The sequence below is a fragment of the Uranotaenia lowii genome, chromosome 1 (genome assembly GCF_029784155.1).
Source record: "Uranotaenia lowii strain MFRU-FL chromosome 1, ASM2978415v1, whole genome shotgun sequence".
Classification (NCBI taxonomy): domain Eukaryota; kingdom Metazoa; phylum Arthropoda; class Insecta; order Diptera; family Culicidae; genus Uranotaenia; species Uranotaenia lowii.
In genome coordinates this window covers 58,657,718-58,680,203 of record NC_073691.1, presented here as the reverse complement: position 1 = coordinate 58,680,203, position 22,486 = coordinate 58,657,718, and the positions used below count along the sequence as shown (strand labels likewise).

General features: G+C 39.3%; 4 protein-coding genes across 4 annotated transcripts; 1 reads left to right on the top strand and 3 right to left on the bottom strand.

The window, feature by feature from the left end:
* Nucleotides 1–792: 792 nt before the first annotated feature.
* LOC129756824 (uncharacterized) lies at nt 793–3,852 on the bottom strand. The gene is made up of 3 exons (XM_055753856.1): nt 1,440–3,852; nt 1,160–1,233; nt 793–1,101 (listed from the first exon to the last, which is right to left on the bottom strand). The coding sequence occupies exons 1-2, from the start codon at nt 3,823–3,825 to the stop codon at nt 1,181–1,183; spliced, it is 2,439 nt and encodes an 812-aa protein (XP_055609831.1). The 5' UTR covers nt 3,826–3,852; the 3' UTR covers nt 793–1,101; nt 1,160–1,180.
* On the bottom strand, nt 3,842–8,409 carry LOC129760382 (uncharacterized). The gene is made up of 4 exons (XM_055758033.1): nt 8,273–8,409; nt 7,991–8,214; nt 3,949–7,891; nt 3,842–3,889 (listed from the first exon to the last, which is right to left on the bottom strand). The coding sequence occupies exons 3-4, from the start codon at nt 7,504–7,506 to the stop codon at nt 3,842–3,844; spliced, it is 3,606 nt and encodes a 1,201-aa protein (XP_055614008.1). The 5' UTR covers nt 7,507–7,891; nt 7,991–8,214; nt 8,273–8,409.
* Nucleotides 8,410–17,011: 8,602 nt separating this feature from the next.
* Nucleotides 17,012–19,151, top strand: LOC129750491 (2',5'-phosphodiesterase 12). Its single transcript, XM_055745459.1, has 2 exons — nt 17,012–18,308; nt 18,377–19,151. The coding sequence occupies exons 1-2, from the start codon at nt 17,056–17,058 to the stop codon at nt 19,059–19,061; spliced, it is 1,938 nt and encodes a 645-aa protein (XP_055601434.1). The 5' UTR covers nt 17,012–17,055; the 3' UTR covers nt 19,062–19,151.
* Nucleotides 19,152–19,638: 487 nt separating this feature from the next.
* LOC129750504 (DNA primase large subunit) lies at nt 19,639–21,590 on the bottom strand. Its single transcript, XM_055745470.1, has 2 exons — nt 21,084–21,590; nt 19,639–21,012 (listed from the first exon to the last, which is right to left on the bottom strand). Exons 1-2 carry the CDS (start codon nt 21,467–21,469, stop codon nt 19,677–19,679), a joined length of 1,722 nt encoding a protein of 573 aa, XP_055601445.1. The 5' UTR covers nt 21,470–21,590; the 3' UTR covers nt 19,639–19,676.
* Nucleotides 21,591–22,486: the final 896 nt, after the last annotated feature.

Below are 22,486 nucleotides of genomic sequence, written 5' to 3'. Positions count from 1 at the left end.
AGATTTCTCTTACTGAGCTTATATAGGGCTTATATGACTTTTGAATGTCACGGGGCTAATTGGCATTTGTAGAAATTCTAAACAGCCAATTGGCACTGGAATGCTGTTACACTGTCCTTGAGTGGCTTATAACAGTGCCTAATGGTTTGTTGGGCAGTAATAGAGAACTCGTTTTCGTTTGGTAGTGCACCGGTGCACTACCGGTAGTGCATTTTTTGATGTCTTCATGCTCGTATTCACGATGAGTGGTTTTATCCGACTTCGTTGTCTGAATCTTGTTCCAGAACCATATTTTATTGACTCGAAAACTTATTTTTTTAAAGATTCAGGAGAAACATGAGAGCAGATCCTTATTGCGACCTATGTCCTGGAATTACTGATGACTTGGAGCACTTCATATTCGGCTGTTGCGACACCAGGATAATATGGAATTACCAGAAGAACCTTTTCTCTAGCGTCGATAGAAGGACCTTGAATCTTCAAAAAATGGACTGGATATTTCCCAACTTACGAAATTTCCGAAGAAATACTAGAAAACTTTTTCTTCAACAGTTCGCTGCTATGATTTGTTATATTATAGAAACACCAAAAACCGACCGTGATGTAAATAGTTACAAATTTTACTTATCTACTATGTGAACCTAGACAATAAAATCATATAAAAAAAAAGATATAATGAGAATAAACACAGCAGTTTAAGCCAGGTGTTCTCAAAACAAGAATTAAACGACGCGGATTCCGGTAATTTGAACGATTTATTTCTATCGTTAAATTATCACTGTAATTATTTTAGTTCAGCATTTAGGGATTTGATTTGGCAATAAATTGTGTAATTTTACAATATAGTGTGTGTGTGTTGTATCATTTGTCTACTCACGTTTAATGCCCTTTTTGTTAATATTGTGTTCAGTCCGAAATTCGAGTGTCGTACGGTACGGCTAGCACTGATTTTAACCTATGGCAAACGCAATTGTTTACAACTGTTTGGATTTTGAATTGTTGTATTATTTAGGTTTTACCTGTTCTCCGGTCGGGTTCGGCACTAACTATGATCGGCACTGACTATGTTCAGCGGAATACTTAGGTTTACGCCAAGACTACCTGTGATATTAGACCTACATAAGTAACATACAATTCAGTCTTTCACACTTCAGTTTACCTCTACGAAACTAAAACGCACTTAATGCTTCTTCAAGCTAGCGATTCTTCCTGTGTTAGTCGTTTGGAACGTAACTGTAACAGTAACTGAACATTAGTATAATTTCGTATCTAAAATGTAGTATATTTTTACTCCTCAACTGTTCGCACTAAACTTAATGTTTTTCTTCTTTCTCAATGAAATCTCCTTCTGACAACTTTTAGTTGTGGCTCAGTAACTCAGACTATATGTCCACTAAACCTAATGAGCTAACTTTAATATCGATTATGGTATGTTTTACCGTTTTGAGGTTTTTCGGCTACCAGTGACGGCGTACTTTGGTGGGGTCCACTTGATGACGGAGGTGCGTCCGTAGATGACGTGACACTCCCCCCCGGTAAGCCAGAACCAGTATCTTGCTTACACTCCGTTGCACCGACGTCAAGTACCGCCAACTTGACTGCTGGTCGCTCGTAGACGTTGAATAAAGTTCGCACCGTTGCACTGCGTACTTGTCCGTTACGCTCGTTGACTTTAACCACACGACCCTTTGGCCATGAGTTTCGGGGAAGATCGGAATCCACTATCACGACAATATCTCCTTCTACAATCGGTTTCACCGGGTAGTGCCATTTGGAACGATGACGGATAGTTGGCAGGTATTCTTTTAACCATCTCTTCCAGAAAATATTGGCGTAGACCTGTGAGGTTTTCCACGTATTTTTCAGTGTAGCGAGGCTTTCATAATATGGAATCAAAGGTTTGGAACCGTGCGAAGATCCAAGCAAGAAATGATTGGGCGTCAATGCTTCACAGTCAGCATTTTCGATTGGAACATAGGTGAGGGGGCGCGAGTTGATAATAAATTCGATCTCTAATAAACTGTTTCGTAGAACTTCGTCGGTTGGTAGCCTTGGGAGATTCATGTTGTTCAGAATCTTTTTCACCGATTGCACAAGCCTCTCCCAGCTTCCACCCATATGGGGACTATTGGGTGGTAAGAATGACCATTTCGTGTCTGCACTAACGAACTCTCGCATCATCTCGTCTTGATCTAGGCTTCTGGAGGCTTCAATTAGTTCGCGACTTGCTCCTACAAAGTTGGTCCCACGGTCACTGAAGATTTCAACAGGTGTACCCCGCCTGGCTATGAAGTTTCGAATGGCCATTATGCAAGAGCTGGACGTTAATGAGTGGGCAATCTCTATGTGTACTGCACGTACGACTAAACAGGTGATTAGGACTCCCCATCGTTTCTCGACACGTCGACCAACTGCAACCTGCATCGGGCCGAAATAATCGATTCCAGCATAAGAGAAAGGTCTGGAACAGGCGGCGAGCCTTGCTGGAGGTAGATCGGCCATCATTGGTGGTTGAGGCCGAGCGTTGGCATTCTTACAGGCTTGGCAGTCACGATGAACTTTGTTGCAGACTCTTCGAAGTTTCGGGATATAATACTTCTGTCTTAGTTCGTTCACTACTGTTTCGTGATTAAGATGGTGGTAGCGTTCGTGAACAAACGTGACGACTAAAGTCGTGACACGGTGACTCTTCGGGAGCAAAATGGGACACGCAGTATCTGAGCTTACAAACCTGCAATTCGAAATTCTGCTTTTCATTCGTAGCACTCCTCGTTCATCTAGGAAAGGTGAAAGGCCGTAGAGAGCACTAGACTTTGGGACACGAGTTCCATTCTGGTTGATATTAGATAGCAATGCATACTCCTCACTAAATTCCTCCAGCTGAGCCATTCGATAGATATGACACTCGGCATCCAGCAATTCCGTCTGTTGCAATACGCCAACCTTTGGCTCTTTACCAGTCCGTCTGGCACGAATGTTACGGGGATAACGAATAATGTAGGCTAACAAACGTACCAGTTTCATCCAGTTAGAGTGATCGTTGAAGTTAATCAGGGGCTCTTGTATCAAATGTACGTTGATTTGTTGAACGCTTTCAGTATCCGTCCAGCCATAACATGTCAGTTGTTCTGGCCATTCGCTTTGTGGTTGCCAAATGAAGTCCGGACCTTTAAACCATCTGCTACATGGGTTCAGATTTGGAGTTTTCTGCCACTTTGTCCCTTCATCAGCTACGTTAAGTTTGGTTGGGACCCAGTTCCATTCAGCAACACTAGTTTTTTCCAGGATTTCACCGACGCGGGCTCCAACATATTTTGTATACCTCCTATGGTCGAACCTCAACCAACATAGCACGTCACGTGAATCAGACCAGAAAAATCGTTTCGATATGGAAAGACGATGAGTTTCTACTATATCCTTCGCTAGTCGTGCTCCAATCACTGCTGCTTTCAGTTCTAGTCTGGGAATTGACATATATTTAAGGGGAGCTACGCGGGTTTTTGCGGTGACAAAGGCACACTCCACGACATCTTCCTCAAAGCGCAAATAAGCAACGGCAGCGTAGCCATTTTCGCTTGCATCCACGAACACATGAATTTGAATCAAATTTGTTGCGAGGGAGGAAGAGGTATGCTTTCTGTAACATCTTGGAATAGAGACGTTTTCGACTTGTTGTAACACCTTCAACCAAATGCACCACTTTGCAAACTGCTGCTCATTGATCGGGTCGTCCCACTGTATTCCCGAACGCCAGATTTCTTGGAGAAGGACTTTAAGAAACATAAGAAAGTTTGCGAGAAATCCCAGTGGATCGTATATGAGCATTAAAGTCCGTAGAACTTCACGCTTGGTAGGAACCTCTAAGCCATCGAGTAATTCCGGTTTGCATCTTCTTGGAGTCTTGAACGTGAACGTGTCGGAATCTGTATCCCACCACATCCCTAATACTTTTTCGGTAGCTAGCTGGCTTCCAACATCTAGATCCTTGGAGACTGGGGTGCATTCACCCATCGCTTCCATCACATTTCTTGAGTTCGATAACCACCCTCGTATCTCAAAACCTCCACTAGCATGAATCATCCTCACGTTTTTTGCCAAATCAATAGCTTCCTCCTCTGTTTCAACACTACATAGCATGTCATCTACATAAGTTCCATTCTCTATCTCATCGGCAGCTTTAGGGTACTGTTCGTTAAACCGTTTCGAGTTTAAGTTTTTTACATACTGAGCACTGCTTGGTGAACAGCTCGCTCCGAACGTCATGACATCCATAACATACGTCGTGGGAGCTTCTCCAGGACTTCCTTTGTTCCACAAGAACCGTTGACAGTGTTGATCTCTGCTGTTTATCCGAACTTGGTGGAACATCTCCCGTATATCACCTGTGATTGCGACTCGATATTCGCGGAAACGACGTAGAACGTGCGATAGCGGAGCAACTTGATCTGGACCTTTCAACAAAAAAGAGTTGAGAGACACTTTGCCTACCTTCGCTGCAGCATCCCAAACAATCCTTAGTTTTCCAGGTTTATTAGGATTCACAACTGGGAAAATCGGCAAGTACCAACAGCGTTCATGATGTTCGTTCTCTTCCTTTGTGGTAAGCTGTCGGATATATCCTTTGGTTTCGTATTCGAGAATTTTCTGCTGCAAGGCTTTGGCTACTTCTGGTTCTCGAATAAGCCGCCTTTCGAGACATTTATGACGGTTTAGAGCCATAGTTTTACTGCTCGGTAAATCAACATTATCATAGCGCCAAAGCAAGCATGTTTCGTATCGGGCTCCTTGACGATTTGTGTTTTTCTCCAGAAGTGCCAGTGCGCGCTCATCGTCCTTCGATAGAATTCGGTTCGTATCTAATCGGATTCCAAGGCTATCCAGAGAAAAATACTCTTTCACTGTTAAGTGAAGTTCGTCACATTGGCAAACATGATAGTTATACGCAAGTCGCTTTTCTGAGCTGCGATAATCGTCGGACTTTGAGCATGGCCCATAAACAACCCAGCCAAGGCGTGTAAGAACGGCTGTCGGCTCATTCTCTAGACCTTCTCTGGAATCTAGAGGATACTCGAGACGAATGTTGTCCATTCCTAGTAGGATGCGTGGTCTGACATTAGCGTAGGAATCTATGGGAATATCAGAAAGGTAATGGTATCGTCGAATGAGTTCTGCACCGGAAGGCGTTTGCGATGGTAGGGATAGACTTTGAACTGTGTGTACTTTGGCTAGGTTGAAGCGTTCGTCCGATTGCATTCCACTGATCTCTATCGAACACTTTACTGAGTCTGCTTCGAATCGTCCCTGACCAGCTGTCCAACTAATACAGAGCGGATATTTTTCGCCTTCCAAATTCAGGTCTTGCCATAAGCCGTGTTCCATAAATGTGGAGGTTGAACCACCGTCTAGAAATGCGTAGGTTGTGATTGATCCTTTTCTACCATGCAATGTAACGCGGATGTATTTGAGTAAAACTCCTCCTAGTGAACAATTGTGGGCGTTACATGAAGGGTGCTGTAACATGCTGCTAGAATTACTAGGACTAATAGGATTATTAGGACTAATAGCATTATTAGCAGGGATGTTAGGAATATTAGGATTATTCTGTTCCTTGTGCTTCCTATCGTCATGTAGAAGCCAATGATGCAGATATTTACACCCATTTGTGTTGCATGGAACTCTTCTACTGCATGTCTTAAAATGTCTGGTTAGACATTTACGGCAAATATTTTGCTCGTTCACTACAGACCATCGTTGATTTTTTGACATGTCAAGAAATGCTCTGCAGTTTTCGATGGTGGCACAGTCTCCACTACAGGCTGGACATGAATTCTGGTACGACCTTGAGGACGGCTGTTCCGAGTGTAGGTGTAGGAAAGCCTCGTCTTTCCTATGCTTGGCGGAAGATTTATTCCATGACTGTGGTCTCGTTACCCTGCTAAAGGCATCTACCTTTTTGCTTAGCCACATGTTAAACTCCATAAGAGACGACGCGCCAGTTTTTTGTAGATGAGTTGCCCATTTCATTTTCAAGTTTATAGGAAGGCTTTCGACTAACTCCTGTAGCAAGGTAGCGTTATACAGACGTTCATCCAATCGACAGGCTAGAATTGTGGCACAGAGATTTTGAACGGCAATACCAAAGTCAATTATACTCTCCAGCTTATCTGCCTTTGGTGGTGGCATCGACTTGACTCTCTTCATCATCGTGTCAACTATCGTTTCCGGATTTCCAAAGAGGGTGCTCAGACGATTCATAATAACCGGAACGTTGTCTGGATGAAGAAGAAGGCTTTTGACGGTACTAAGAGCTCTGTCTTGCAAACTTCTTTCTAAACGATCCAAAAGCTCATCATTCCGGAAGTCGCACATCCTCGCTGTGCGTTCATACGCCGCAATGAACCTAGGCCATTCTTCTGGATCTCCACCAAACTTAGGCAAGTCTTTGACTGTTTGTCTAGCAGCAAGATGCTCTGCACTCAGTCTCCTTTCGATAGAACAGACTTCATCAGCGATGGTTTGCTGTTGAGGGAATAGCGATAGGCGTCTTGGGGTCGATGCTGATACAGGGGGAAGGTTGGAACCGCTCTGGGTTGCGTAGGGATTTGAATAATCCACTAAGTCGGGCTGTGAGGTACCTATCACACTTCTTGGAGCTTGCTGCTGTGAAACTGCTACCCTCGGCTGCTGAGTGGTATACACTGGTGGATATTGTTGCACCGGAAATGAACTGGGCGGACATGCTGAAGGGTAAGATTGGTGGTGGTTTTGCGGAAGATTAACTGAGCCTTGAAATGCTCCACTTGGCAATGATGGAACGCACATGGAAGTGGATGAGGGGTTTGAAAGCGGAAAAGCGAACTGAGGATCAGCCGAGCCGGAAGATTGCAAACCATAAAGGGGAGGAATAGAGGGAATCGTCGCTGAAGACTGTGTGCTACAAGTTGGCATGATATTGGATGTAGCTGCAGCTAATGCCGCCCTTGGAGCCGAACTCTTTGAAGAATCTGATGCAAGCTGAATCCTCACCGATTTCGCTACTCTACCAGGATACTCGGGAAGTGTTGTTTCATTCCCGGGCATTGCTGTAGCATTCTCGATGTTATGGGTTTTATTCAGCCAATTTTCGACCCTTTGAACACTTTCACTTGTTTCCGAATCGGTGTCAAGACCTGCTGACAACTGCTCTTCCAACTGTAGGCGCTCATCTAATTGTTTTCTTTCAAGGGCTTGTCTAGCTTCCAGAGCTTTGAGTTTCTGTTCGCGAGTTTTTGTTGAATGCTGTGATCCCTTAAGGGAAGATATTCCGCTACCCTTAGAACCCTGAACTCTAGAAGCAACCAATGTTTCGTATCGCGTTGACATCATCGGTTGTTTTGGAATCGCCCCAACGCTTCGACGGCCAGAATTAATAAGTTCACCAGAATGGCTTACGATGGATTCATCTAGAAGTAGAAACTGCTCATGCATCCTTTGTGACTGCTCCTTCAACTGCCGAAGTCTCTCCATCTCAAGCTGCTGTTGTTTCTGCTGCTGCTCGAGTTGTTCTTGCTCCTTAGCCTGCTGCTCACGCTGTTGCTCACGCTGCCACTGTTGTTGCAGCTCCAATCATCATTTTCAATGCTTTCATCCACGTTGACACATTCATAATGGAACCAGGTGTCACAGGAATCGCATTGGACCATCCGGCTCGTATCGATGCGGCTACATGTCCCACAACTTCTCCCCTCACCATGAGAAACAGTTTCATTGTTTTCACCAGTATTATTTGCACTCGCTACACTTTTATTCGACATTTCGAACTAAACGGATAATTTAACTTGTTCTCAAAACAAGAATTAAACGACGCGGATTCCGGTAATTTGAACGATTTATTTCTATCGTTAAATTATCCCTGTAATTATTTTAATTCAGCATTTAGGGATTTGATTTGACAATAAATTGTGTAATTTTACAATATAGTGTGTGTGTGTTGTATCATTTGTCTACTCACGTTTAATGCCCTTTTTGTTAATATTGTGTTCAGTCCGAAATTCGAGTGTCGTACGGTACGGCTAGCACTGATTTTAACCTATGGCAAACGCAATTGTTTACAACTGTTTGGATTTTGAATTGTTGTATTATTTAGGATTTACCTGTTCTCCGGTCGGGTTCGGCACTAACTATGATCGGCACTGACTATGTTCAGCGGAATACTTAGGTTTACGCCAAGACTACCTGTGATATTAGACCTACATAAGTAACATACAATTCAGTCTTTCACACTTCAGTTTACCTCTACGAAACTAAAACGCACTTAATGCTTCTTCAAGCTAGCGATTCTTCCTGTGTTAGTCGTTTGGAACGTAACTGTAACAGTAACCAAGGACTAATAAAATCGTGTACACGAGTGGCGATTCCCGCTCGTCTACGATTTTTACCCGTAAAGGTTCGCCAAAGCGCGAGCAGGCTGTGAAAAAAAATCCCATAGGCTCGCGAACCATAGGAAACACGAGCGAGGCAGTCCAACCAACAGACGATTCTTTTGGATTTTGAATCCTGTCTCGCTCGTGGAAATCGTAACATACATGAAAATTTTTCCCCGCGATTTTGGCTCACGAACCATTTAGCGAAAAGGTTCATGAACTTTTTTTTGGAAGGGAACGCGTGGTTATTCGATTTTCTTCCGTAGGCAGGCTGTGCGTCTCTTTAGGTACGCGTACGGGTAATAAATTGTGCTTCAAGCAGCAGCAGGAAGTTCTTCATTTTCCACTGTTCTTTCAATTATTGTATGGAATATTTCTGTTTTATTTTTAAGTTTATTAAAAAAATTTTTTTTTTGATAACTTACAGCGTTTTAAGATTAACGAAACTCTAAATATTAAATCAAATTCATTCTGCCATGTCAACTCCTGGGTGGTCAATTGAATTAAACAAAGCTTTTTGACAAAATTATGGATTAGAATGGACACAAGAAGGCCCTAATAATGATCTTTAACAACCGTTTAAGGAATAAATAGTCAAATCAAATCTTAGAGCATTACAATTTCATCCAAATTTCTGTAGTAGAGGTTGAGTGTAAATAACTGTTTTTTAAATTTGGAAAAGACAACCACGATTCATATGTAAAGTTTCAATAAGAAAACACATGCAAACGTATCAATGATTATTTTGGATTAAAGTGAATATCATAAAAATTGATAAATTAATTCAATAATCAAAGAAGAGTTTTCAAGTAATTTTTCCTAAAAAAAAAACTTTCTTGAGGGGTTTTGGCTTGAGGGATACAAATATCTACGGAAAATTGCTTTTTCACCATCTTATTCACATGCCCCCAGGGTGGCCACAGAACCGGGAAAACCGGGAAAAACCGGGAATTGAAAATCGAACCGGGAAAACCGGGAATTCAGACCCAAAACCGGGAAAATTAACAAGAGAAAACCGAATATCAGTTTTGGTTCTAAAATCAGGGATTCAACCCAAAATTCAAAATTCAATTTCCTGGTTAGAATTTAACAGTTCAAAAATGTGTTAGAATCATAAGTTCGGAAATTTTTAAACTACTCTCTGATTTCTCTTCAACTACCTCTAAATTGAAAAAACTAACTTATTTTACTGGAACCTATAGTTCAATGAGATGAGAAATTTAGAAAGTCTCTTAAAATTTGTTGAAGTATCGCATTACAATTATTTGAAAAAACCATCAATCATATAAAATCAAGCAAATTAAAGTTAAATCACAGAAAACGTTAAATTTTGGTTGAAAATGTTAAAATAAGTAAATATTATAATTTTCCTGTGATAGTGTTGAATTTAAGAGTTAAACACAAGACAATCATCTTTATACACGACAAAGTGTTTTTTTTCGCAGCCTAATAAAAATTTGACATCGCCGAAACTTTGCTTCGTAAAAAAGGAAACCATCTCCTATCAAACGCACTGATTTGAAAATTAACTTTTTTCGATCACTGGTCATAATTTAAGAAAAAAATAAATTACACTTTTTAAAGCATGGATGTGTAAAGATTCCTTTAAATAATTTCGAAAATTTCATATGAACTGATTTCTAACTTGATCCGTTACGAAAATTGGAATAAAATTTAGAAAAACAGTAAAAATATTTCCTTTTTTCATAAGCGTGTGTTTATGTCGATAGAAGCCTCTATATAAATTCTTCAAAAATCTTAAAGTGTTTCAACAGGTAGTTTCCTCAAAATATACATATTTGTGTTTTGAGTGAAGCATTAAAGAAAAAAAAACCTTGAATTTGAATGTTAAAACAGACCCATGTCGAAATAACAATACTTTTGCAATAATATTGAATAAATATTTTTTGTTTATTTCTTTTCGATAGCACAAGTCAACCAAATTTACGTTTTGAGGGCGACATATCCAAATATGCTGATTCAAGGATTAACTTAAGAAATGTTTTAGCCACATTTTAGAACTTTTCAAAGATACTCAAATCCTAGGTTTCGAATCGATGATAAACTTTCACGAAAACCGCAAATTGTTGAAACTTTTGAGAAAACTGTGGCGTCTTTTAAGTTTATTTTTCACAGTCTGGAGAATTTGAGAAAATTTTGAAATATTTTTTTTTAATCAAAATGAATCAATAATTTTTTTAAAAGCATAAGTAAAAACAAATTTAAAATCTTCAACAAAATTGTAAATAGAATTTAAATCTTTGATATCGAAAGCTCCTTAATGCTCTTCAATGATGTCACAAATATTTTCCTTTCTTAGCTTAAGAATTCAAGCATTGCTTCTTTGAATCTAGAATATCTAGGTTATATCTTAATCCTCTTTCAATTGGGGGATAACAAATAGATTCGAAATTAGTTATTTTTATATAGGATTGTCGGTTTATTAGTTATTAATGATGTATATTACTCAAAACTTAGTATTTTTAAATTTCAAAACCCAATATCACATGAACTAGATTTGACATAATATGACAAATGTTTCGAATTCAGGACGGCACCATCAATTTGTGAAACAAAGGCTTTACAGGTTTTAAAACATGTACACATCATGTTTGTATTGCAATCTGTATTTGATAACTTAGCTCATAGTTTCTGAAATTTTATATACACTGTTGAGTCTTTTTGATTGTTGAAATCTTATTTGTCCACTTTTCAACTTATTTTTTGCATAAATCCTTAAAATCAGTTTTAGCATGCGTCTGAAGAAATTTATAGATTTGTTTTCCTGATACAAGTGTTATTTTCAAGCCGACATTCCAAAAAACGTTATAACTCTATCACATTTTTCTGCATAACAAAGTCTATCCACTACTGAATGAAAAATGAAAACGTTGAGATTTTTTTGCAATTTGCAATTTCAATGTATCAAAATTTTATTTTGAACTCAAAATCCATGAGTGCTGAAGTTAAGATTTTTTTTTAATAGTTTAGGTAGTTTAATGCGAGTATCAATAAATTTAATTTGCAAAATTTAATTTGAATCAAAAATTAATGTTTCTTATGTTTTATTGATTTATGGTACTTTTGATTTTGTTGTAATAAATTTAGATATCATACTTAAAAATTCCTTTTTCAATTTTTTTCTATATTCATTTTGAAACTGAAATTTCTTAGTTTAGAATAGAAAAAAAGCAATGGGTGAATCTGAATTGAATAAATGTTTTGAATTTTGTCTTTATCTCAAACTTTGATATGCTGTTGAATAATCCAAAAAAACTGTTTGATAAAGTCTCTGTAACTGGTTGCCCATATTTTTTTAACTTTTCAAGTCAGAATTCAAGATGCAAAAAAAATGTTTGGTGAATGGTTTTCAATTAGTTATTCATTGCAACGAGTTACAAAATGTTATTTTTTAGCACGAGTCGAAAATGAAATCAACGGGCTTGCCAAGTTGGATAATTACGTCGAGTGCTGAAAAAAATTGAGTTTTGCAACGAGTGGCATACACAATTTTATGAAAATTTTGAAAATCCTTAGAAAATCCATTAATTGACCTACAAAAAGTGCATCTTACAAATGATCAATGACTAAAAATTTGTGATGAAGTAGATCTTGGACTGTACTTTTGCAGACAAAAATAATTTGGATTGAGAATTAACGCTTTTCGATAACTTTTTCAGTGTCTCAAAGTTAACTTTTTAGCACTGAATTACATAAAATACAATTATAATAACTATTCAAAAATAGAAATTGATTTTTTTTTGCAAATATTTACTTTTCAATGTATAAAAAAATCTGTACTGAATTCTAAAGAATATAAAACAGAAGACAAGTTCTTCAGAAAATGGTAGGATCAGCTAAAGTTATCATGAATAAAAATAACTATTTTTCTTATATCTGTTCATAATTACCCAGGTTTATATCTTGAGATTCTTGTTACGTGAAAATTTTTAGTGTTGGCGATATATCTAGAGGAATCTTAACACTGCGTCTAGATACGATTAGTGGTCTTTAAAATTTTTCCCTTTATTGGTCATGGGGAATTTTTGTATTCACAAACGAACAAGAAATCTTGTTCATACAATCTCATATTCACAGATTTTAGAAACTGATAAAGTTATGTATAACGGTTGGTTTCCAAGATCTTGACGGTTATTGGTATTTTAAAAACTAAAGATAAGTCTAGATAATCAAACAATGCCTAAAAAAAAGTGTTCATAATTGCCCCGTGTTTTGAAAAACATGGGAAATTATAAACAATCCTCTGTGAATCAGTATGATAAATGTTTGGCAAAAATTTATATTTATTACTGGCAATTATTACTGACTGTAAAACGTCTGAAAACAGCATTTTTACTGAATTTACTGTGACAAGGGAGTACGTGATTGTACGCCCTCAGAACAATTTTAAATTTTAGAGACGTGAATTTTGTGAGCTTTGGTAACACAATTTATATCTGTAACACATCAAAAAATTTGTTAACATGATTTAAAACTTCTTAACGATTTTGAAATATGAAATTCCAAACTTATATAACTTCCTCAATTTGAACTTCGGAAGAAACTTGAAAATAACAAAGGGGATACAATTAAGATGCCGAAGTAGCACATTTCTAGATTGGACTTTTATTTTTTTTTTATCCTTCCCCCACCCCATAGATCTTTTTAGGATGCGGAGGAACTTTTTATCCTTCTGATAATTAAATCAATATTTTTTCTATCTGTTACTGGGCCAGATTGCATCCCTTCGAAACTCTATATACAAATTTGCCAAATTTCACGTTGTTTAACATCAGAAAGGACAAACTTCAATTCACAAATTATATACATCGTTTAAATTTACAACATTGTAAATTATTTTCAAGAAATTGTTATGAAAACTTTGAAAAATCGATTTATTTCATCTGTCCACGCGTTGCATTTGGCGCAATCAACAACAAATAACGAAACGGAAAACACGACCATCAAGTGTGCAATGCGTTTTCCAATTTGGTTCACGAACCAGAATCGCGAGGTTCGCGAGGTTTTCTGCCACGGCTCGCTCACGATTTTCTGGCGATCGGATTCCCCTTGAAAAAAATCCCCTACAATCACGTGTTTGCTGAGTCGCGAACCTACTGTGGTCAGAACTTTTGTGAACTACGCGCGGTTTTGTTTCTTGGCTGCTCCGATTTGAATACGATTTTTTTAGTCCTTGACAGTAACTGAACATTAGTATAATTTCGTATCTAAAATGTAGTATATTTTTACTCCTCAACTGTTCGCACTAAACTTAATGTTTTTCTTCTTTCTCAATGAAATCTCCTTCTGACAACTTCTAGTTGTGGCTCAGTAACTCAGACTATATGTCCACTAAACCTAATGAGCTAACTTTAATATCGATTACGGTATGTTTTACCGTTTTGAGGTTTTTCGGCTACCAGTGACGGCGTACTTTGGTGGGGTCCACTTGATGACGGAGGTGCGTCCGTAGATGACGTGACACCAGGAGTGTCGAGCTGACACTATAAATTAGGTGTTTTTTTTTGTATGGGTTGTCAAGGAGCTTCCAAAATAAAGAAATTGCACATAATCAGAGATTCCATAATGTCATGATTTCATGTGTCCGAGATGCTTAAATTCTTTATCCCGATCGTCTGACTCGTGCTGTATATAATTCTTGTATCTGGTACATTCGATTCGACACAAATTCAGATACGTGGGTAAACAGTTATTGGTTACGCACAGGGATGCATTTTCTCTATGGAGAATCTCCGCGGTGCGGGTTTTTCGATTCCCCACGGAGTTTCTCTGCATTTCACCACGGAGATGTTTGACTAACACCACCGGAGAGATTATATTGAATTCAACACCAACGAGCGTGAGAGTGAAGCGGGCCATAGACTACACAAATTGGCCTGTACAAATTCGATGTTTCCACGACGATTGTTTGATCTATGCTCGCCCATACACTATACAAACATATTTCACGCGAACACAAATGATTGCTGGCGAAAACAGCAACAGCAACAAAAAAACCATCTCCACCCCGGCTGGGAGAATGTTTTGTACAAAATATTTCGATCCCGACCGATTTTACTCCAACCGTTTGGGCGCTCATTCAAGCAGTGCCATACACTATGCAAATCGTGCTCACAGCGACAAAATTTCATCGAATTTCATCGCATTTGTACAAATGTTGTGTAGTCTATGGCCCGCTTGAGAGCTCTTATGTTCACCACATACACCACCGAGAAAACCGATCGATCCAGTTTTTGAACACGTAAACATTGCAGGTGATTGTCTACATTTAGGGGTATTTCGAGTGATAGTATACTTGAAGCGGCAGTTTCAATAGGACTAGCTATGAAGAAACAGTTTGTTTATCTGAAGAAGAAATGTGTTACCAATCCAAATCTATTGCTTTCAAATCTTATTAAAGATTTCTATAAATAAAAATGTTTATTTCGTTAAAACTTTTTTTTTTTATTATTACAATTTTCTGAAAAGTTCGGGCCGAGTGAACTTATTGCATTATTCCCGGTAACTTTTTTCAAGTTTTGTCCCGGATAAATTCGGGCAATCTGGAACATTTCTTATTGATTGAATTGTTCAATTTTATGTGACATGAATCATTTAAAAAAATGCAAAGAATATGGAAAAACAGTTGGGTTTTAACTTCGATTTTTGTTGATCCATGTTGAAAATGCGTATTTATATTATTGAAGTGTAATATTGTTAATTTAATATATTTGCATTACATTTTTCCACTTTGATGACAATTGTCTCCAGTTGCAACGATGGATTTTTTTTTAAATAGATTTCGGTTTCATCAGATTACTAAAATTTTTAAGCTTATTATACCGGGCGTTCGTAAATTGCTATCTACTCGTAGAAATAAAATGATGTTTTTGGTTGAAGTGATTTTTTGAATGTAAATGTGAATGCTTTGGATGGTTTTTTGACATCTACCAAAATAAATCGATCAACAGATGCATCACTCAAAACGATTAATTTACGAACGCCCCGTAAGAATGGCTAAGGAATGGATACTGTCTTATGGCACATTGCTTTCAACTTCCTGCTTTCCTTACGTTCGGCAAAGCCAAGTCACAAAAAAACGCAGGTCATTCTCGCCGGTGAGGAAATTTGCCACTCTACGGAGCTCTACGGTGCAAACATTTATGCTCCAATGTGAGGATCTGGTGGCGGTGCGAGTTTAAGTTAGTGTATATGACACTCGAGTACTTCGTGGGCAGATAGAGAGTGGTGAAAAACTAACAATCTCTCCGGAGAGTTAATGGCAATAATACTGCGGTGTTGAAATTCTCCGGCTCCGTTAAAACACCACGGAGGAAAGCATCCCTGGTTACGCATGCCTTAGAATGACACTGAATTATGTAGTTTATAAAGATAGGTGTTATGTGTTTTTCAAGAGTTACAACCCGCCTAAATGAGTGTTATACAATGACTATTTCCTCCATTATCTTCTTTCCAAGCCACTCAAAAGATTACATTCATATACCGTATTTTTTTTCACCTGGAGGCAAACTAGAGGCAACCTAGGTTCGCTCTAACTGCTGTCATCGTGCTCATTTATTGCTCGAGAGGCAACCTAGGTTCGCTCGAAAAAGGGACGGAGTCGCCCTGAGAAAAAAGTCAGTTTTGCGAGAAGTTCACCAATACTCTCAACGTTGTTGTCAAAACATTAAACAGCTGTTTTTGGCTGAAAACAAAACAGTTGAAATAATGAACGGGAAAATGATTATTGCCGCGATTTTGAACCTCTCAGCCAAGCAAAATCGTACTATCTGCAGTCCAGTGCAATCCGGACACAAAAAACGGCAATCCGGATGTTAAGAACCGAATGAAGAAATCCAGAAGGGAGAACAAAATGACAGCTGCATGTAAACATTGCGCTCGTTCTCACGCACACCTACGTATGGAATAACTCGAAACCCGAAACTTGCTTTTTTATTCTGACGGTTCTAGAGCCAAATCCGGAATCAAAAAAAAATACGCCAATAGTTTAGTTTTAGATTATTAATGTACGATATCGTTTGGACTCCCTTTACGATACAGGGAACAGGTCGTAAAATAAAGTAACCATTATTTTTAAAATTATTAATTAACTGTTAAGAGTCTAATAGCGTTTTCTTTTTCAAACCCAGTTGTGCACTTAGTGCTGTCATCGTCGTTTTTTATATGAAGTTGACAGCAGTTTGTGCAAAACTAGGTTGCCAACAGCCAGAGAGAAAAAAAAACCGCTATAATTGTAAAGCATTAAATAACACCAGACAAGAATCAAGAGAGAATTCCTTGCATTTGGAGTGGTAATGATCAAAAACTGCCTAAAAAAAATTGCAACAATTAGCACATTTTCACTCTCTCTGAGCACTGGTTTCTCTCATTTGAACTCAAACCTCCTAATTTTCTCTAACAAATTGCCACAAATTACCACAAATTCAATAGCTGGCTGCACAATTTGTGTGATCATTGACGAATTTTCTCCCTTCATTTCAGTTCCCCGATTAAAACTATTTTTGCGATTTTATTTTTCTGGGAGTGTATTTCCAACTTTATTTCAGTGGGTTTATTGACATTTTGTTTAACTCCCCCCATCAGCTGTTATCAGCTTTTGTCACCCACATGCTTACGAAAAATCCTACCCAGAATGCTTCCTTCGCTAGTGCCTAGTTTAGGCATAAGAAGTGCTTGTGGTAGCTGCTACTTGAATACTTTTAAACGAATCATCTCAAGCATTGAGGTGACCTCTGCCACCTGCAACAGGACCGCTTATCCGGTGATAACGAGGACAGCAAGATTCGGATCCAATTACGCTTTGCGTCACCGATTCAGCATGAACGTAGCCTATTTCCGGCACCAGCCGGATGAGGATCAGTGTGCCATTAGTTTCCATTTGACCAATGAGCAGTTTAAAGTAGACAAAGTTTTTAACTTCTGCCGAACTGTAACGGAGAATATCGATGCAAGCTTAGAGCGGATGCGAGCCAACATCGACAAGGAAGTGCGGAAAAAGGCAAACAAGAAAAAGAAAAGTAAACCCGGCCAACAGGCGGAACAAAATCAGGTAGCACCGGAAACTGAAAAGTTGCCGGAAGTCACGGTGAGTTTTTTCGACGAAAGTTTGAAGCAAGATATCCGGGATATGACCTTTTCCGAGCTGTTGAATAAAGTACGCAGTAATCAGCAGATACTGCTGAAAATCCTGGACAATGATTTTCGGATAGATTTGAACTCGCCTTCAGTGCAAACCATTAGTTTACCTCAATCGATTCTGGCCGGATTTTATGTCTACCCAGCCAAGTTGGAGATCCTTTTCGCCGATAAGGACCTTTCGGAGTTCCAGTGGTTTCGAGGGAAAATGCCAAAATCAAACAATGCGCAGCAAATCGAATGGGTTCCTATATCTACCGGATATTCATATATGGCTACGCCTGCTGATGTTGGTCATCATTTGAAGATTGTTTGCTTGCCCAAGAATTCGGAGAAAACTGGTCCGGTGGCCGAGGTCATCTCGACGTGCGAGGTTCAAGCTGGCCCAGGGCAGTGTCCTTTCGAGGTACGGCATCTTTTCACGCAGAACAAACTGAAAAACGAACACCAATTCCGTGTGATATCGTACAACATTCTAGCCGATTACTATGCCGACAGTGACTTCAGCCGTACGGAGTTATTTGGATACTGTCCGAACTATGCGCTCCATATCGACTATCGGAAGCAACTGTTCATCAAAGAGATTGTCGGTTACAATGCCGATATCGTTTGTCTGCAGGAGGTCGACAGTAAGGTGTACGACTTGGATTTACTGCCGGTACTTCGCTTGAAGAACTTCGATGGCCACTATCGGACTAAAGGATCAACGGCCGAAGGATTGGCAACGTTTTTTGATACCAATCGGTTTGAGTAAGTTGAAATATTCGATTTAAAGTTGTATGTCTTTTTGAAGCTAACACTGTATCAAACATTTTCAGGGTTTTGGGCAAGCAGGCAATAATGATTGGCAACGAACTGGAGAAACTGGATGTCTTCCAGGGGCTCTGGAATCAGATAAAATCAAACGAAAAACTTGCCACCAGAATAAAAGACCGCTCGACGACCATCCAAGCGACACTGCTTCGCTCTCGACAGGATCCCAACAAACATCTGCTGGTGGCCAACACCCATTTCTACTTCCATCCGGATGCGGACCATATCCGGCTGCTGCAGGGTGGTTTTTCGATGCTGTACGTACGCAGCCTGTACGAGCGCTACCAGCAAGAGCTGAAGCTACAGGACGAACACTTTGCGATAATATTCTGCGGCGATTTCAACAGTGTCCCAGAGTGTGGCATGTACCGGCTGATGACAGAGCGCTTTGTCGGCGATGAGATGGCCGACTGGCAGAGTAACGAGGAAGAAGCCGTACGTGGCGTTACACTGGCGCAACCGTTTACATTTCAATCAGCCTGTGGCTGTCCCAAGTTTACCAACTATACGGTAGGCTTTCAGGCCTGCATTGACTACATCTACTACCAGTGTGACAAACTGAAGGTGAACGATATCGTTCCGTTTCCCGCCGAGGAGGAGCTGATGGCCTACGACGCAATTCCGTCACCGGTTTTCCCCTCCGATCATATTGCCCTGGGGGCCAGCCTGGAGTGGTGCTATAAATCGTGAGGGATGTATTGGTTTTAGTATTGTATAAATAAAACAGAAATTAAAAGTTTTCAAATAGCGGACCGCTAGAGAAACCTAATTTCGAAAATATACTATTTCTTTCCTAATAGGATCTAACATTAATTATTATGTTTTTTTAAGATTTGACAGGAAGTTTCGCTATTAAAGGTAACTTGAATATTTGACATTGATAACTGGAAAATTTTGTGTTAATAAAAACACGACTTGATTGGGAAAAATGGTTCAGGTTCACAAGGAAAATGATTTTTCCATCTTGATGTATAAGCATTCGTATACAAGATTCGAATAAACCTAGAAAGACGAGGCCGTCCTAAAATCACGAGTCACAACTACGAACAATTGTCTAATACATCTTTCACAGCAAATGAAATGGAATACAATGACAAGAAAATTTAAAAAAAATCAAGGAGAATGGCATTATTTAAAAAAACGCTGTGACATATAAATCTACTAACCTTAAATTTTGACTTAGGTACACATGATAAATCTTACATTTACTAACAGTTCTCGGAACAAATCGGAATAGGGAATTTCTCTAGCAATTGAGGAACATTCATTTATTCATCTTAAGCTATTTATCAAAAAAAGAAAACCTCAGTCCATTTCCACAAGGCTGACATCGAAATCATCATCATCATCGCCCCATTCGGAAATGGGTTGAGATTTGGCTGGTTTCGATACCGGTTCAATCTTTGGCACCTTACTCGGTACCGATGGTTTTTCCTTGGCAACAAGCATCACGCTCTGCTTTTCAGGTTCCGCGTTCTTTTCCTTGCTCTCCATTAGCTGCCACAGCTCATCGTCATCGTTGGCATTCAAAACCGTTGTGTCATGGGAGCGTACGATCAGCGAACTATCTTGGCTTCCAGCGCTGTTGAAAGTTCGTCGATTATTAGGTGCAGGTTTTGCTTTTGGAGCCCGTGCTCCCATTGTTATCTGGCTCAGTTCGAAGTACTGATTCGGGTGATTGATTCCTTCTTCCAGCTTTCCCTGGTGGGAAATTTCGAAATATTTTCCACAAGCAATTTGGTAGTGACCTTTGCTCGCGAAACTTACAATTTCTTCCGCATGGGCAACGCTTAAGCCGTAAGAGCTGAGTTTCGTTTTCAGAACTGATGGATCCCAAATCTTGAACGGACAGCCGTGAGTATCTTGTGGACCGACGCTCGTTGTGATGATCTTCATACACGAGTACGGCGTGTAGTTCACTCTGGATCCTTCTTTACCGTAGTTGTGCCGGATATTGTAGGCATACTCCTTTTCAAACTTTTCTAACGGAATCGTACCTCGAGTAAACTCTTCTCGCCAGAATCTGAGGGAATCTTCCATGGTGACTCCGATACCCTTCAAAAACAATCCATATTGCATACGACCCGTATGTTTCAAATGGTGCTTCGATCGCAAGGTATCGTGGCAATAGCGCATACACAAGGGATGAGATTTTTTCGATAACTGATCAAGACTTTCGACGGGAACTTCGCCAGCTTTAGCAATTGTATAATCCTTCCCGGTATAAGAAGTGTGTAATCCTTTAAGCAACGAAGCAAACCTTTCATCGCTCTCTAGCTCGGGCAATAACTTCAGATGCGCCTGAAGCCCATCCTCGATCAGCTGATGATGTTTGTTCGCTATTATAGAGACAAAATCACTAGCCCCGACGTACGCGTACCCACCCTTCAGATAGCATTTGCGACCCCGGACCAAATCCAAAACGTCCGTGAAACGTACCTTATAGAAATCCATGGCCTCGATTTGCACCACGCTGTGGTACGCCGTACTCTCGTACAGACCGTCCTTGATTTCGGCTTTCTGCTCCGGAGTCAACGGTGTGTAGTTCATTTCATAAACCCGCACGAAATCTTTGACGTCTTGCGCCGATAGCCCACCGAACTTGAGCCGGAATAGTTCCATTTCCCGGGCCAGGAACCACCTAGAAGCCAATTAGAGACAGATTCGAATTCGAAAAATTAATACATTCCTATGAGTTCTTTTAAGTCATACCTTCTCAATTCTTCCGATCGGCAGTACGCAAACCGCAGAATGAAATGGGACAGATAATCCTTTCGGCGGGCGGCAATGTCCAGATCCTTGGAGTGGTTGCCCTGGCACAGCCGAACGTACGGCTTCAGATGGTCGTGATTCATTTCATTGAACACGGCCTCCCGCCACTCATCCGACATGGGTTTGAGGTTTTTGGCCGCGGCCTGTTCCAGAATTCGCAAAACCTTCAAACGTTCCAGGGCCAGCGATTCGAACTCTGCGATAGACAGATCAACCATCGGCGGGATCGCATACAGGGCGACGTTGTGCGGAATCAACATTTCCAGCATCGCGTCCAGACTGAGTTTGGACTCCGGTCTAAGGCGGTTCCGTCGGGAGAATTCCATTCTGCTTTGCACTTACTTGTTTTAGGAGGAAGATCGTTAAAATTTTCGCAAAACTTAAGCTAAAAACAATTATTTTAAAAAAATATTACTGCGTGAAACGACATAAACCGAACGAAAAAAACTGGCGCGAATCCAAATACTGGACTCACATTTGAAAACGATGTATAAACGAGAAAAGATTAATAAAAATAATCGATATTTAAATCGATACTTTAAATCATTACACAGAAAAAAAATTATTTTGCTGTCAAACAAATTGGATAAAAATGTATTTTTAAAGCGATTTTTTTAATTTCCCGAAACAATCGGATTTTAAAATAAAACTGTTCATCGAACAAGAACAAATTGATTTTTTTATTTAAAGGACCTTTTTTGACATGCAAGGTCCACAAATTGAAATTGGTTGAAATGAAATTGTTGAAATATTCTGTTTCGTGAAATAAACATTTGAACTGGATAAATATTAAAATTGTCAAAAAATCTAATATACAGAATGGCGTTTTGGCCAAACTGCACATAACAGTTTTTTTGCGAAAAACGTTGGCAAACGAAATTAAAAAAAAACTATTACAAAACTTTGATTTTATTGGCATTTGGATCGAGAAGCGATAATTGGAGAAAATTTTGATAAATTGACAAAATCTAGCAAAATCATGTAGTGAAAAAATTTACAAAGTGAATTATCAGTGGTGAATTGACAAAACTGACTAAATTAATTCATTTGACGAGATTACTAGAGTTTGTTTTGATTAGGTCGTATGAGCCACTGTACGAGTTTCGAGAAAATTGCTTTGAAAGTTTCGAAACACATTTTAATTTCTAGTATTGAAACCAAAGGTCGGAATTGTCTGAAAAATTGTCATCCAATATTACAATAGATTAAGAATATGCCTCCGTATTCGATACGGGCTTCAATTTTACTCTTAATAGTCAATAGTTTATTCCCTACACTCACAACCTTTAGCCTGGATTGTTTGGCGCTAACGTCTTTTTGCAAAATGATGAATCCAATCTTGA

Excerpts from the sequence above, each read along its gene's own strand:
- LOC129750491 (XM_055745459.1), top strand. The coding sequence starts at position 17,056 with ATGCTTCCTTCGCTAGTGCCTAGTTTAGGCATAAGAAGTGCTTGTGGT. Across the intron at positions 18,309-18,376 it reads TTTGATACCAATCGGTTTGA|GGTTTTGGGCAAGCAGGCAA; the intron begins GTAAGTTGAAAT and ends AAACATTTTCAG.
- LOC129756824 (XM_055753856.1), bottom strand. The coding sequence starts at position 3,825 with ATGCTCATATACGATCCACTGGGATTTCTCGCAAACTTTCTTATGTTT. Across the intron at positions 1,234-1,439 it reads AGCCGAAAAACCTCAAAACG|TTACGTTCCAAACGACTAAC; the intron begins GTAAAACATACC and ends TTACTGTTACAG.
- LOC129750504 (XM_055745470.1), bottom strand. The coding sequence starts at position 21,469 with ATGGAATTCTCCCGACGGAACCGCCTTAGACCGGAGTCCAAACTCAGT. Across the intron at positions 21,013-21,083 it reads CGATCGGAAGAATTGAGAAG|GTGGTTCCTGGCCCGGGAAA; the intron begins GTATGACTTAAA and ends ATTGGCTTCTAG.
- LOC129760382 (XM_055758033.1), bottom strand. The coding sequence starts at position 7,506 with ATGGAGAGACTTCGGCAGTTGAAGGAGCAGTCACAAAGGATGCATGAG. Across the intron at positions 3,890-3,948 it reads GCCAGCTAGCTACCGAAAAA|ATGCAAACCGGAATTACTCG; the intron begins GTATTAGGGATG and ends GACTCCAAGAAG.